This window comes from Xiphophorus maculatus, chromosome 8 (assembly GCF_002775205.1).
Source record: "Xiphophorus maculatus strain JP 163 A chromosome 8, X_maculatus-5.0-male, whole genome shotgun sequence".
NCBI classification, from domain to species: Eukaryota; Metazoa; Chordata; class Actinopteri; order Cyprinodontiformes; family Poeciliidae; genus Xiphophorus; species Xiphophorus maculatus.
This window is the reverse complement of record NC_036450.1, coordinates 358,081-375,350: the sequence shown is the minus strand read 5'-3', so window position 1 is coordinate 375,350 and position 17,270 is coordinate 358,081. Positions and strand designations below refer to the sequence as shown.

Sequence of the window (17,270 nt, the reverse complement as noted above, 5' to 3'; positions counted from 1 at the left end):
TAATGTTAAGACAAAGTCCTAATATGGTGAAAAGGATTCATTTAACGTGTGTGTGGTTCTGCGTGTGTATACAGAGGAACGAGAGTAATAGTGGTGGTGGGAGGGGATACAGGCACTCACGAGCACACATCTCTCCAATTTCAAAGAAACCTGGGCAACACTGTGACTTTATCCTGTACATGATTTTCTCTCCTCTGCGATAAGCTGTCCGATACATCTCCCTGTAATCACACCGGGAACAGAGGTCACTTGTTGAGGACATTTACCCTTATAACTTATAAGGGTAAAAGTACCCTTATAAATTAAATTAAAAAGCTTTCACAGATTATAAAACAGCTGATTATAAAAAAAGTGAGCCACTCTGTCATCATACGTATATGACTAAGAAGTGAAAATTGTACTTTGATAAAACTCCAGGTACAAAATCTGCATTCTCTTAGATGTATGGTAAGATATGTTCCTGACCTGTATGTGGTGCACTTGAACCACTTGAGGATGTCTGGACAGTTGGCGTAGTAAATCTGATCAAAACGATGAGCATAAGACTCCGTCACCGTCCTTGAGTAACTGAAACCAAAGAAAGACACTTAAAACTTACAACCAAATTCATTATGTCTGTCGTGAGAAGGTAAGATAAGTTAAAATTTCAAACTGTTCAGTGTGCCACTTCTATCTGACTACTGTTTTTCAAAGTTATGTGAGATAAGTCTGTGAGAATTGAAGTCTGTCCAAAAGAATTTGGTTGCAGGGCCTGCAACAAAACTCCCGCATGACTGTCTCATGAATAACCACACATGCTCTTTCTACAGTAATCACATTCAATCCCTAACACCAGTGAGTTTGAAGCTCACTATCTTTTTTATTTCTTGGTCTGCATCTCCTTCTGTCCCCCATTTTTCAAAAATATTCTATTCTTTTGAAAATAGAGTTTCTTGAATTAATGTGAGGGGGAAAAAATTTGTTTCATGATAAAATCAATTTAACTCAAATTGATAAAGGAGATTCTATCAAAAGTACTTGCAAGTTTTCTCAGCCCCACACAGAAATATCTGCAGAATTCTGACTCACCTCTCCCAGTGACTGCAGACGTTTGGATCATCCAGATTGAGGGAAGATGTATTATAAGGGAGAGACCAGAAGACCACAGTTGAAAGGACCATTATATAGTACCCCATCAGCTCAGCCATCATAATAGGAGCTGCACCTACAATTGGAGAACGAGAAAAAAAAAATGTTAAATGTAGGAGCATGTAAAAGTTCAACTGTGTTGTTTGAATTGGTGCATAAATGTACTTAATGTTTTCTTACACCTTAAGCAAAAAAGTTAAATAACAAGTATGCTTATTCTATTGTGAAAACATTTGAAGTAACTACTTAGCGTGCTCAATCAACAGGTTAGTTTAACTGCTCCATTAAACTTAGCATTCAAATATGCAGTTAATTTGAATCCAATTCAGTTTATTTATCCATCCCTCCATTATCTTACATGCTTATCTCTAGTGAGGTTGTGAGGGGGGCTGGTGCCTATTTTCAGCTGTCAATGGGCGAGAAGCGGGGCACACCCTGGACAGGTTGCCAGTTCACTGCAGGGCATCAGTTTGTTTATATAACGCCAATTCATAACAAATATTGTCTCAGGGAACTTTACAATAAAAATAATTTCAATTCAGTCATATAAACATTTTAAGTAAGCTCAGTTGTTTATTCAAACTAGATTAAAAGTTTTTTCTATGGAAACCCAGCAGATTGCATTAAATTATGCATACTAAAGGTATGAAGGTTAGCAGAATATAAGGACGCCGGAAAAATACATACAGCATAAAAATGCAACATAAAAACAATCACTTGCACAATCAGTAAACACAAAAACGAGGGTAATGGCGGTGGTGGGAGGGGGTATGTACACGCAGGAGCATGCAACTGTTACCCGTGTCACCCATTTGTGAATGGGTGAATGACTGTAGTGTGAAGCGCAAGGCGTCTTGGGGATTTGATAAAGCACTATACAAGCACAAAGCCATTTTTACCATTTCATCTACCTACAGAATGTAATGCAGTCCTGGATCAGAGCTCAATGGAATTATCAACATTATCAGACGTATTTTCTATTGATGTTGATCAATATTGACATTGTACTAGTTATTACTATAGTTTTATCGCTATAGTTTTTATTAGAATATATTGTTAGATTAACAACAATATACATCACAATATACACATACATCAATACAAAAGTACATCTGGTAGAATGTACAATATCCATCCATCCATCCATCCTTCTTCTTCCGCTTATCCGAGGTCAGGTCGCGGGGGTAGCAGCTTCAGAAGGGAGGCCCAGACTTCCCTCTCCCCAGCCACTTCTTCTAGCTCTTCCGGGGGAACCCCGAGGCGTTCCCAGGGGAGCCGAGAGACATAGTCCCTCCAGCGTGTCCTGGGTCTTCCCCGGGGCCTCCTCCCGGTGGGACGTGCCCGGAACACCTCACCAGGGAGGCGTCCAGGAGGCATCCTGACCAGATACCCGAGCCACCTCAACTGGCTCCTCTCGATGTGAAGGAGCAGCGGCTCTACTCTGAGTCCCTCCCGGATGACTGAGCTTCTCACCCTATCTCTAAGGGAGAGCCCAGCCACCCTACGGAGAAAACCCATTTTGGCCGCTTGTATCCGCGATCTCGTTCTTTCGGTCATGACCCAAAGCTCATGACCATAGATGAGGGTGGGAACGTAGATCGACCGGTAAATCGAGAGCTTCGCTTTTTGGCTCAGCTCTCTCTTCACCACGACGGACCGGTACAGCGCCCGCTTGACAGCAGACGCTGCGCCAATCCGCCTGTCGATCTCCCGCTCCCTTCTTCCCTCATTTGTGAACAAGATCCCGAGATACTTGAACTCCTCCACCTGGGGCAGGACACCCCCCTTGACCCGGAGAAGGCACTCTACCCTTTTCCGGCTCAAGACCATGGCCTCGGATTTGGAGGCACTGATCCCCATCCCGGCCACTTCACACTCGGCTGCGAACCGCTCCAGCGAGAGCTGCAGATCATGACCTGATGAGGCCAGTAGGACCACATCGTCTGCAAAAAGCAGAGACGAGATCCCAAGGCCATCAAATCGGATCCCCTCAACACCTTGGCTGCGCCTAGAAATTCTGTCTATGAAAGTAATGAACAGAATCGGTGACAAAGGGCAGCCCTGGCGGAGTCCAACTCTCACCGGAAACGAGCCTGACTTACTGCCGGCAATGCTGACCAGACTCTGACACCGGTCATACAGGGACCTGACAGCCCGTATCAAAGGGCCCGGTACCCCATACTCCCAGAGGCCCCCCACATGGCTCCCCAAGGGACACAGTCGAATGCCTTCTCCAAGTCCACAAAACACATGTAGACTGGTTGGGCGAACTCCCATGCACCCTCCAGGACCCTGCCGAGGGTGTAGAGCTGGTCCAGTGTTCCACGACCAGGACGAAAACCACACTGCTCTTCCTGGATCCGAGGTTCGACTATCCGACGGACCCTCCTCTCCAGGACCCCTGAATAGACCTTGCCAGGGAGGCTTAAGAGTGTGACCCCTCTATAATTGGAGCACACCCTCCAGTCCCCCTTTTTGAACAGGGGGACCACCACTCCAGTCTGCCAGTCCAGGGGAACTGCCCACGATGTCAATGCGATATTGCAGAGTCGCGTCAGCCAACACAACCCTACAACATCCAGAGCCTTAAGGAACTCCGGGCGGATCTCATCCACCCCCGGAGCCTTGCCACCGAGGAGCTTCTCAACCACCTCGGCGACCTCGTCCCCAGAGATTGGAGAGCCCAACCCAGAGTCCCCAGGCTTCCCCCCCCCCCAAGACGCCAGATGGTGGACCAGAATCGCTTCGAAGCCGTACGGATGTCTTTCTCCGTGGCCTCTCCAAACTCCTCCCACGCCCGAGTTTTTGCCTCAGCAACCACCCGAGCCGCATGCCGCTTCGCCTGCCGGTACCCATCAGCTGCTTCCAGAGTCCCACAGGCCAAAAAGGCCCGGTAGGACTCTTTCTTCAGCCTGACAGCATCCCTCACCGAAGGTGTCCACCAACGGGTACGAGGGTTGCCGCCGCGACAGGCACCGACAACCTTGCGGCCACAGCTCCGACTGGCCGCCTCGACAATGGAGGCACGGAACACAGTCCACTCAGACTCGATGAAACGACGACAAAGTCGATCATCGAACTGCGGCCTAGGGTGTCCTGGTGCCAAGTGCACATATGAACACCCTTATGCCTGAACATGGTGTTCGATATGGACAATCCATGATGAGCACAGAAGTCCAACAACAGAACACCATTCGAGTTCAGATCGGGGGGGCCGTTCCTCCCAACCACGCCCCTCCAGGTCTCACTGTCATTGCCCACGTGAGCGTTGAAGTCCCCCAGTAGAACAAGGGAGTCCCGAGGAGGAGCACTCTCCAGTACCCTCTCTAAGGACTCCAAAAAGGGTGGGTAGTCTGAACTGTCGTTCGGCCCGTAAGCACAAACTACAGTCAGGACCCGTCCCCCCACCCGTAGGCGGAGGGATGCTACCCTCTCATTCACCGGAGTAAACCCCAACGTACAGGCGCCGAGATGGGGAGCAACAAGTATGCCCACTCCTGCCCGACGCCTCTCACCTTGGGCAACTCCAGAGTGGAAGTATGTCCAGCCCCTCTCAAGGAGGCTGGTTCCAGAACCAGAGCTGTGCGTCGAGGTGAGACCGACTATTTCTAGCCGGAACCTCTCGACCTCACACACTAGCTCCGGCTCCTTCCCCACCAGAGAGGTGACATTCCACGTCCCAAGAGCCAGCTTCTGCAACCGAGGATCGGATCGCCAGGGTCCCCTCCCTCTGCTGCCACCCATCCCACACTGCACCCGACCCCTTTGGCCCCTCTCACAGGTGGTGGGCCCATGGGAGGGGGGACCCATGTTTCCTCTTCGGGCTGAGCCCGGCCGGGCTCCATGGGTTAAAGCCCGGCCACCAGACGCTCGCCATCGTGCCCCCCCTCCAGGCCTGGCTCCAGAGTGGGGCCCCGGTGACCCGCGTCCGGGCGAGGGAACGCCAAGTCCAATGTTTTTATCCGTCATTGGGGTCTTCGGGCTGCGCTTTGTCTGGTCCCTCACCTAGGACCTGTCTGCCTTGGGTGACCCTACCAGGGGCATGAAGCCCCAGACATCATAGCTCCTAGGATCATTGGAGCACTCAAACCCCTCCACCACGATAAGGTGGCAGCTCAAGGAGAGGGAATGTACAATAATTTCACTAAATTATTATTATTATTTAGGCAGCCATCTCCCCCACCAAAACCACTACCATATACTGTATATATATATATATATATATATATATATATATATATATATATATATATATATATATATATATACAGGTGTTTCAGTCTCATTGTCCAACCCCTGTATATATACAGTATATATATATACAGTATATATATATATATATATATATATATATATATATATATATATATATATATATATATATATACACAGTATATACTGTATATAATCAATCTGTCCAAGAATAACACCACTCCTGGTGCCAATACCACTCAACACTTCTTAACCCAAGCTGGCACCAATAACTGATTTATCATTATTGAAAACCAGATCAAACCAAATTTATTCTTTGATTCTCTATAAAAACACAGCTTGGTAACAGATTTTTACAATATCTTTCTGTCTGTAAATCAACCCATCTATACTTGCAGAGTTGATGAATTGTTACAATATATTTAAAACAAGTTTATTCTTCAAGTTGTTAAAAGTATTCTTCTTTCTAGGTTTTTGAACTACAGGGATTGTGTGTAGATCCTTAGATACTCTCAACCAAAAGTCATATACAAGTAGGAAGTGCCATAAAGCATGTTAGATAGCCATCAGGTGAATCTTCCATGCAACTTGGACATGTGTTGTTTTGTGAAAAAAGCATTTGGACAAATTGTTGTCATAATTACAGGTACACCTATGGAAGATTTTGTTATTTTGGAACATTTTAATTTAACTTTAAAACTTTTCCTAATAGAAGAATGTCCCATTAACACAATAGGAAGAGATTTTGTTCAAACTATTTCAATTTTGTTTATAGTACCAATTCAGAACACTTCTTCTGGAGACAGTTTACAAAGAAAGTCTACCTCTGAAGGTATTACACACACTATCACTTTATATGGTGAAATGCTTTCCATTAATTAAACCCTCTAAGTTGTTTACCCTTCTATGAAATCTGTGGAATGATTAAAGCTGAGCACTCACAACACAGCAGATAGCATAAAATAAATTGTTTACTGAAGAAGCAGTAGTAAAATGTAGTAAAATTGTTCAGTAAACATGACTTTGCTTCCAGCAGTGTGATGAGGCAGGTTGGTGACTTTGTTTCTGCAAAGGGAATGTGGAAGAGAACAGTGTGGTCTGATATCAGAAAAACTGTAGAGATCTGCCAGGGTTGAGGCAATGCAGGAGTATTCTGGGGAAATTAAGTCTATAATCAGTCTATAATCTGGCAGGGAGGCAGAGACAGAGGGGACCTCAAAGTATTGAACAAATCATGATGTGGAAATGAGCTTGACCTATGACACATGGAAGGTGGGGCAGATCCTTAGTCTTCTAGGAAGGCAGAGTTTGGACAGTCACAGGACTGATCACCTTGAGATTGGGAAAGGACCAACAGGGGAGCAAGGAGCCAATCTGCACCACTAAACACAAACATTGAGGTCCTTGCTGCTACTTATCTATACCCTCCACCCCTCATGGTATGCAGACAGCAGCTAATTAAGTTCTAAATCAATCACCTCTTGATTGATGCATTTAGTCTGACCGATGTTGATAGCAAACCATGTCACCTTGGAGAATCTATCAACAATGATAAGTAATATAGTGAAGTTATTGGAAAGAGGGAGACCCGTAATGAAGTCCACAGAGACGTATGACCAAGAGTAATGGAGGACAAGAAGTGGTAGCAAGAAGGGAGGATTTGGCTTGGTTGAAAACTCAACATGATGAAATAAACGTTCTATTTTGTGTAGGCTTCGCCCTTTAAGGTTATCGTTAGTGGGTTTATCCTTTGCGCGCAACACAGCATTGAAAAAAAACCTTAGTCCACGCCCACCTACTCGGTGGGCCCCACCCCGGTCTGTATAAATAACAATCAGACCAAACAAACGGCTTCCCTTTTTGTTCCTTTTTTTCATTCAGAAAAATGTGTCAATGTAACCGATATGTTAATTACAAACAAATTTTGGTGTGGACCAGATTCAGTAGCAGAGAATTAGTGATTGAGGGGATTCATTATGGTTGGAGGAGGATGATGAGAGAGACGTGACGAGGGACAGATTGAGGAAGAGTTAAGATTAGCTGCTGTTGCCTGGTAAGAAAAAGTGGAAATGTTCATAAAAAAGGGGTATTTCATCATTCCATGCAGGCCAGAGGTCAGGTGTGTGTGTGCGTCCGCGTGGGCATGTGTGTGTCAGTCCGGGAGGGGGAAGACAACACTAACTAGCAAGCAGTCAGAAAAAAACTGGTGTAACTCTGACACCAGCATGGGTTCCTTTAGAGAGCCTGTTTATTTAATGCTGTTAGAACTATAGAAATAAATTACAAAGCTTTAGATACAGATACATTTAGAATTAGAATAGAATAGAATTCAACTTTATTGTCATTGCAAGTGTCACAAGTACAAAGCAACGAAATGCAGTTTGCATCCATCCAGAAGTGCTTAGCAAGAAAAAGAAAAAAAAATGACAATTGTACATTTAAGTTTTTTATAAACAGGAGTAGAATATCTATACAGTATATACAATAGTGACTAATTGCTAAGTGCAGGTAATAAGTGGTATGTCAGTCCGTGTGTTGTTGTGTATGAGAATACAGCCATCATAGTTGTTTAGATGTCAGGAGTTCAGGAGTGTGGGGAAGAAACTGTTTCATTATCCTAATCCGTAAGCGCCTGTAGCGCCTCCCAGAGGGCAGTAGGTTGAAGAGTCCGTGTGCTGGATGACCAGAGTCTTTGGCTGCGTTCACACTGCAGCCTGAAGTGACCCAATTCCGATTTTTTGTCAAATCGGATTTTTTTACTGAGGCTGTTCACACTGACACACATATGCGACCTGTATATGTTCTGCAGTCTGAACGGGCAAAAGACTTGAAAGTGTTCCGCATGCGCAGTAGAGGGCGCAATAGAGTCAGCATTCTCAGTGTTCTGCTAATCACCATAAAAAGAAGTGGTCAGTGCTTGCGGAAGTAAACATAGTGGCGCATAGCTTAGATATTTGTAAGTAAGTTGTTGTCCGACGGGAGCAGCATATTAACAACTTAATACTCATTATAGTCCGTCATGGTTGTTGTTATTCTTCCCGCTTGCGCAGGACGCAGAACAGTGACATTTGTCCAGTGTCAGTGACGATCATTTCGGATGAATGCGACTTGGAAGTTAGGTCGCATTTGAATCATATACGTATCGGATATGGGTCGCATTCTGTGCTGTTCAGACTTTCATCAAATGATAGTATACAGGTCGCATTACGTCAAAATCGGAATTGGGTCACTTCAGGCTGCAGTGTTAACGCAGCCTTTGATGATTTTCCCAGCTCTTTTCAGACACAGCTTCTTGTAGATGTTTCCTATGGCAGGAAGCGGTGCTTTGGTGATGTGCTGGGCAGCTTTCACCACCCTCTGCAGCACCTTCTGGTCCGAGGCAGAGCAGCTGATGCCATTGGTCAGGATACTCTCAATGGTGCAGCAGTAAAAGTTCACCAGGATGTTCGAGGATGGTTGGTTCTTCCTCAGAGTTCTCAGAAAGAAGAGGCACTGGTGAGCCTTCTTGACCAGCTTGGAACAGCTGGTTGTCCAGGTGAGATCCTCTGAGATGTGGACATCCAGGAACTTGAAGCTGGTCACACGCTCCATCACCATCCCTTTGATGTGAATGGGTGAATGAGGGTCAGTGGTCCTCCTGAAGTCCACCACTCAGCCAGACAATCCACCTCCTCCCTGTAGGCAGTCTCATCATTGTTTTTGATGAGGCCAATCACTGTGGTGTTGTCTGCAAACTTGATGATGGTATTAGAACCATAGACAGGTTTGCAGTCAGGGTGAGAAGGGAGTAGAGGAAAGAACTCATCACACTGCCTTGTTTGTACCCCGGTGTTTATGGTGATGGCAGATGAGCAGTTATCCAGCCGGACATGTTGGAGTCATCTGGTCAGGAAGTCCAGTAACCAGTTGCACATAAGGGGACTAATGCCTAAGTCAACGAGTTTTGTGAAGAGTTTTGATAACTGTGTTGAATGCCGAACTGAAATCTATGAACAGCATCTTAGCGATGTTGTTTTAACTGTCCAAGTGTGAGATGACATTGTGCAGCGCTATGGAAATTGGATCCTCTGTGCTCCTGTTTTGGCAGTATGCAAATTGGTAAGAGTCCAGGGTAGGGGGCAGACAAGATCTGGTGTGCCAGGACAAGCTGCTCTAAGCACCTTGTGATAATCAGAGAGAGGGCCACCGGGCGGTAGTCATTGAGACTTGATGGGTTGGAGTTTTTGGGTATCGGGACGTTGGACGTGGTTTTGAAGCAGGTTGGTACCACAGCATGGGCCAGAGACAGATTGAATATGTCTGTCAGCACTCCTGCCAATTCCCCAGAACACACTCCGAGAACATATCCAGGGAGCACAGGGTGCCAGACCAGCCAGTGGCCTGCCGCAACCTGGCAACGGGTGCCACAACCAGCTACAGCTTAATAACGTCAACTTCTTGCTTGTTTGACGTATGCCCCAAAATAGCACAATAATACATACATGCGTCACTGATTCAGTGACATATACCACAGCGTCTGTGTCAGACTGAATATGAATGAATTTATTTGTTTTTTTTAAATAAGAGAAAGAAAACACATTTAGCAGATTTAGCACAGCCATGCTATGGAGCCCCTTAGGAGACATGGGGAAAAAATTATTTTATGTTTCCTCTTAATTGTTGAGTTCCCTCGCAATAAGCAAATATGCCCTGGTCTATTTTGGATACAGTCACAAATGTCAATTTAAAATTTCTAGTATATACACATTTAAAGAGCCTCAGTAAAAACGTGTGTATATATTCTTAACTCTTTGGTGCAAAAAAACTTATTGAAAATTGATTAATTTACTACGGACGTTTATTGCTATCACAAAATTGAGTGCTATCACGTTATAACATAATAATTATATTGTATAAACGTGATAATTTCATATTCAGAAGGTGGCGGTATTATGCTTGTAGTGAAGGCATAATGAAGGCTAGAGGCTAACGGGAGTTGGTCATGTTCATGCTTGGTCTAAAATATTGAGAGATACTGATGCTGCTTTGCATTATGATTGAAATCAGTAATAGTATGCACACTCTGAGCAGAACAGAAAGTGTTCAGCAAATCTGAGCCTTTTTTATGATTGAAGAAGCTTTCATTCCGTAATAATTGCCCTACAGCCATTTCCCGAATCAGAAGCTACAACCAGTAGCCAATTTCAGCTTCGTTCCAGATGATCAGTTAGGAACGCCGATGCATCTAGAGAGTCGGACTGACGTTTCCTTCTGTGCATTCCCATTCAATGTAGGATCCTGCTCACAGTGCGCATACTATTACGTTCTGCTGTAATTCAATCATTTTTATCTCTGTACATCACCCACGTCTGTAACAAGTTTCTGGGACGCGACCAAAACCCAAGTGTACACTTGGTTTTACACTTAAGTGTTAAAACACTTGGTTACGTATTTTTACAATTAATCAGTTAGATTTGGTTAAGTGTAAAAACTGGCTTTTAATGCCGAAAATCATGAAATGTTACAAGCTATACATGTCATACAAATGGAGCAAACACAGATTACATTCACCATCCACCGCATGGCCACACTTAGCAAACCTTATGGATGTAACCAAGAGAGGTCAAAAGATTGTAGCGCGAGTTTAGTTTCCCGCGGTCCCAAAGGGTAGTCTAATCAGTTTCAGTCTGTTTACAAATGACTGGCAACAGTCACACACAAGTGTGGTTGTAAGCAGCAGCGTGTGTATGTACGTAAATAAAAGGGATAAAGGAAAACACAGAATCCATAAAAATTCGTACAATATCAGTATTATGTTGTAATATGATAAAATGCAATACATTATCATGTTTGTTCAACATACTGTAACTATCACTTTATAACATGATAGCATTCTAATTTTTTTCCTTTGTGATAACAATAAACTTCCGTAGTAAATAAATCGATTTTCAATCAGTTTTCTTGCACCAAAGAGTTAAGAATGTATAAACACATTTTCACTGAGGCTCTTTAAATGTGTATATATTAGAAATTTTAAACTGACATTTAAATGTATCCAAAATAGACCAAGGGCGTATTTGCTTATTGCGAAGGAACGCAACAATTAAGAGGAAATGCAGTACTTTTGTGAGGAAACACAAAAGAAAACAGTTTCTTTTTTTTCTTTCTTAATAAAGTCATTCATATTCAATCTGACACAGAAGCTGCTGTATATGTCACTGAATCAGTGACGGATGTATGTATTTGTTTGGGGGGTTTTTTTGTTTTTGTTTTTATCAAAATAAAGTAATTAATTTAAAGCCTGACACAAAAGCCATGACATACATCAAAGAAGCAAGAAGTTGCCGATTATTAAGCTGTAGCTCGTTGTGGCACCCTATGCCAAGTTGTGGCAGGCCACTGGCTGTTCCGGCATCCTGTGCTGCTGGGCCCTAGCAGGTCACTGCAGCCTGTGGCACCTAAGGCAGCTGTCACTGGAAATGCCGCAATAGCTGCCGGTGCCATGATTTCAGCCTGCTGTCTCTCTTTCGGCAGCAGAGATCCTTTCTCTTTCCCATATTGCTTGAAACCTGTGGCCTGCTTAATAATCTGGAACATTCTTCTTAAGCAGATTTCCTTTAATTGAGCTCACCTGACAAACTAATACGCATAGGTCTCTGAAATTAATCATAGTGATTCAAAGAACCCTGAGACACAATACCATCTATTTAATAGCAAAACAAAAAATGTCATCTTTATGACATCTACAGTATATCCAACTTGCATAATAATTTGAGAGTCAGGGTGAGGAGGAGGTGCCGTGTCAGAAAGACAAAGTGGAAGCTGTAGGATCTTCAGAACAAAGAGGTCATGATGCTAGGCCTACTGATTATCCCTCTGTCTCTGGACACAGGATCAATATAATTAGTTTAAAAGCAAAATTTAAAGCACAGTTGAGTGGGGCAGCAGGTGCGCACGCTGGCATGCGACAGCATGGCTGGAACATCTACAATCAACTCAGCTGTAATCTCTCTATGTGGGAAAATACAAACTTGTCCATTAAATCTGTTATTCCTCAATGCAGCAAAAGAGGTTTTGTAGGTCAAAACCTACAACACCAGCTACTACCACCAGCTTCCTAGTGCCACACCCAGTCTGCAGGCCCAGACGCCAGCAATTCAACTTTAAAAGGTGCATATCTTTTCTATGCAGATTCAAACTTTTCTAAAGTTTGAATCTGCACTCACGGGAGGCAAAATGAAAACCCTGCTTATTTCCAGAAATAAGCAGACTTCTTAGAGGATTACATTGACAATTGTTTCAATCGGATCTGCACCATGAAGAGAAGCAAGAACACACAGAGCACTCCAACTCAAACCTCTAAAAGAAGGTTTGAGTTGGAACCTTCTCTACTAGGTGTTCCTGTGGGGTAGAGCGGATAACTCACCCACATTGTCATCTCTTACCCTATCCCAGTCCTCAAGAAGTGAGTGACATCTTATTGTCTATTGAACAAAAACTGTCTGAATTCAAAAACAGACTTCCATTGCTCTAATTATTGCATAAAGAATTTTAAGCATTGCATGATAGTCTGGAATTCAGTCAACAACTGATAGAAACTTTGGTAAAGGAAAACAAAAGCCTTCACTCTTCTGTCAAGACATTCACTTTGCAAATGAACTCTGTCATCAGTGAAAAATAAAGATATAAAACAAACACTTCTGGATTTACAAACAAGGAGCATGAGAGACAACCTATTTTTTTCTGGCATTAAAGAGCAAATAAATTAAGATCCTGAACAGCTGATCAAAGGCTTTCTGATATTGAAGCTTAACATTTCCAGAGAAACTTGCAGCAGTATGGGATTCCATCGCGTATATAGACTCGGTCAGAAGAAACCACCAAACAATGGCCCCCAACCTAAAATTGCAACCCCCAGCTTCAGGGGTCCAGAAAAATGGAATCTTAGAAGAGGTGAGGACTGTTAAGGGGGCAGCTGTTTGAGTGTAGTTCCTAATAAAACGACGGTAGAAATTAGTGAATCCCAAAAATCTTTGTAACTGTTCGCATGTTTGTGTAACAGGTCAATCAAGAACTGCTTAGATCTTCTTGGAAGTTGGCCGTATCTGTCTGCCATCGAGTATGTAGCCCAAAAAGGTAACTGCTGATTTATGGAATTCACACTTTTGTGCTTTGACATATACACTGCTCAAAAAAATAAAGGGAACACTCAAATAACACATCCTAGATCTGAATGAAAGAAATATTCTCATTGAATACTTTGTTCTGTACAAAGTTCCATTTGCACAACAGCAGGTGAAATTGATTGTCAATCAGTGTTGCTTCCTAAGTGGACAGTTTGATTTCACAGAAGTTTGATGTACTTGGAGTTATATTGTGTTGTTTAAGTGTTCCCTTTATTTTTTTGAGCAGCATAGTTTATTTATTATTATTTATTTATAGGAGACATTGAAGAACCAGACGAACATGTTTTTTGTGTTCTGACGGGGTTTTGGAGTGACATATGAGAATGTCATCAAGGTAAACAAACACAAATATGTTCAGAAAATCTCAGAGGACGTCATTAACGAGGGCTTGGAAGAATGCGGGAGCGTTGCAGAGACCGAATGGCATCACCAGATACTCAAAATGTCCTATGGGAGTTTTGAAAAGGGTTTTCCATTCATACCCCTGGCAGACAGGGAGCAGGTGGTAGGCGTTGCGGAGGTGGAGTTTGGTGAAGATGGTGGCGCTATGAACCAGTTCGAGAGCAGAGGAGATTAAAGGGAGCGGATAATTATTTTTGACAGTGATTTGGTTAAGGCCTCGGTAGTCAATGCAGGGACGCAGAGATCCGTCTTTCTTACCTACGAAGAAAAAACCCGCCTCTAACGGGGAAGACAGATGGCGAATAATGCCAGCAGCAAGTGAGTCTTTTATGCAAGTCTCCATGGCTTCTCTTTCAGGGAGTGAAATATTAAATAACCGAGTGGAAGGTAACGGAGCACCGGGCAGGAGATCAATGGCACAGTCATATGGGAAGTGAGGAGGTAAGGAAAGAGCTTTGCTTTTACAAAATACTGGAGATATTGGAGATAGAATACTCATGATATTCGGTTGGTATGAGTGAGAGCTCCGGGGGATCCAACTCATCATGGAGCACCGGTGAGGAGCTGGATGGAACAGCGGAAAGGAGACAGGTGGAGTGGCACAATGAAGACCAGGACTCGATGTGTAATTCGGACCAGTTGACACATGGATTGTGTTGTTGTAACCAGTCAAAATCTAAGACAACAGATTAGTTAGATGTCGGGAAAAACAACAACAAAAATTTCTTCACTGTGATATCCAGAGATAATGAGACAGAGGGGTTTGGTCATGTGAGTGATCTGGGGTAATGGCCTACCAGTGGAGAGTGAAGTGAGACTGTCTCAATCTGGGATTGTTGAATTAGGGCGGAATCACTTAAGTTACGCTCACAACCGGAATCTATGAGAACGGAGAGGCTTAGGGAATCGTTATTGAATAGTAAAGTGGCAGGTAGTAACAGTCGAGGAGAGGCTTTATCTTTCAAATGGTCCGCCAGCCTCCCCAAATCTACGGGCGGACCTGGGCTTTTGGGTGAATGGGACAGTGAGCAATAAAATGTCCTGCTGTCCCATAATAAAGGCACTGCTTAGCCTGCATGCACCTTTGGCGTTCCTCCGGAGTTAATCGGGTTCTGCTGATCTGCATGGGTTCAGACTCTGCAGCTTTCGGAGGAGAAAGAGGGCATGGTGTGGCAGAAGCGTTCGGTGGGTGGAGCCTGGGAGTAGTTAGTTCTCTTGGATCTCTCCCTACCGCATTCTCTCAGTTGATTATCTAAACAAGTGGCAAGGGAAATTAATTCGTTAAGACAGCTGGGTTCGTCAAGGATGGCTAATTCATCTTTAATGGGATCATTGAGGGCATGAAAAAATGGGGCTTTTAAGTGCGGAATCAATCCAACCAGAAGCAGCTGCACAGATTCTAAAATCAAGGGCAAATTCGGCGACTGACTTACAACCATGTCTTAATTTCCACAGGTTTCTTGACTGAAAAGTGTGATCAGGATCCTGAGTGAATGTATGCTTATACTCTTTCAAAAACTCATCACAGGTACAACTATAATCATTGACGTCTTCGAACTGGGCCTCCGCCCACTCCAACGCCTTGCCAGTGAGTAATGAGAGAATGTAAGTTATCTTGGAGAAGTCATGGGGGAAGCACTGAGGGGAGTGATTAAATGCCAGTGAGCATTGTAGCAGGAAATCCCCACAACGGCCTACATCACCTGCATATTTTTCTGGTGAAGTAGGATGGACATCGTGTAGGGCGGCTGCAACTGCAGGATGAGTGAGAGGAGCTAAAGATGGTGCTTGATCAGGGGAAGGAGGGAAGGAGGAGAAGCCAGTTGAAGATTCTGTAACAGATTGGTTAATTGCTCCAGACGCTGATTGGTTCGAGCTTGTTGCTCACTGAGAGATCTGAGAGAGGAATCATGAGACTGAATGAGAGAGTTCTGTTCTGATAGAGCTTTCCCGAGAGCGTCCGTTGGGTCAGTTTGGCCTGAGTGTTCTGTCATGGTTTTTGGAAGGCTTTTAGCCCACATGCAGAACACTCTTGGGAGGCAAAATGAAAAGTGAAAAAAGTTTTATTGAATAAATAAACAGTTATGAATGAATGGGTCTTCTGTGGTTTTTCTTTCACTGGAGAGTTGGGGAAGACATGTACACTGGAAGTAGAGTAATTAGAGAGGTGAGTGGACAGCGATCCACTCATGGTGGTGAGGTTGGAGGGCGGACAGGTAACACTGGTGCTTGAAGAAGAGGAGCTAGTAGGACATCAGTCATGGAGGTAGGAACCAGGAAAAGGTCAGATGATTGTGAGACTCATGAGAGAAACCCAAAGGACACTGGAAGTGGAGCTCAGGTCTTGAGAACCTTGGATTGAGATCAGAGGGCTAAGTCCAAAAAATATCTATGAAGAACTAGAGAAAACACAGATAAGGCAAACTGTGTGGCCAGAGTACCATTATAGGTGAACACTCAGGCATCGAAAGACTGACGTCTCACTCCTCTTAAAGCCAGAAAAATGACAACGTTTCTGCAGGTGTGTATGATAATTAGCAGATCTGCCCTCTGGTGACAGCAGCTCCAAGGCTCCATCTGGTGGAGAACCTGAACAGGTAGAAGGAGATGGAAACCCCACACAAAACCCAAAACCCCGACTCACAACATGGTATAATAATTAATATATCTATGTACAATCAGACACTAACAATAGCCAATATTTATGGTCCAAATACAGATAGCCCATTATTTTTTCAAAATTTCTTTACAGTATTTTCAGAATTTTCAGACAAATAATAATAGGTGGGAACTTTAATACAGTATTAAACCCATTCCTTGATAAGAAAACTAGATCTCAGAAACAATTTAACAATATAAGAGTGAATTTGGCCTTAGTGATAGCTGGAGATCATTACATCCAGTCTCCAAAGAATTTACTTTTTTCTCTTCTGTCCATCATTCATATTCACGGATTGATATGTTTCTAATAAGCAATTCCTTAATGGGAAACGTAACAAACACTAATATACACTCGATTGTGATCAGTGATCATGCACCCATATCTATCTCTTAGAATGTAGAAAAACAACCTCCCAAGTTTTTCAGATGGCACCTTAATCTACCACTATTGGAAGACCAATAGTGTGATAAATACCTAAAAAAGTGACTCATTTATCTTCCTCGAGACTAATGAGTCACCAAATACTGCAACATCATTGATATGGGAAACAGGGAAAGCTGTATTAAGAGGCAGAATCATAGCATATGATGTCCATAAGAAAAGGGAGGAAAGTGAAAAACAAACTCAGCTAGAGACAGAAATTAAGAATTTAGAGGAAATAAGCATTTCAACAGAAAAAAACTGAAGAGAAAATACGTCAG

The 17,270-nt window shown here is 43.5% G+C and overlaps 1 protein-coding gene across 3 annotated transcripts in view; it reads right to left on the bottom strand.

The window, feature by feature from the left end:
* Nucleotides 1-17,270, bottom strand: part of LOC102227988 (multiple epidermal growth factor-like domains protein 10) — a 100,565-nt gene that overhangs the window by 80,196 nt on the left and 3,099 nt on the right. For all 3 annotated transcript variants that reach the window (XM_023338409.1, XM_023338411.1, XM_023338412.1), the window contains exons 2-4: nucleotides 1,069-1,204; nucleotides 466-567; nucleotides 121-221 (exon numbers count right to left, since the gene is read on the bottom strand). In XM_023338409.1, coding sequence (XP_023194177.1) covers nucleotides 121-221; nucleotides 466-567; nucleotides 1,069-1,190 — 325 coding nt within the window. In that variant the 5' untranslated portion in view covers nucleotides 1,191-1,204. The remainder of the gene's footprint in view (nucleotides 1-120; nucleotides 222-465; nucleotides 568-1,068; nucleotides 1,205-17,270) is intronic.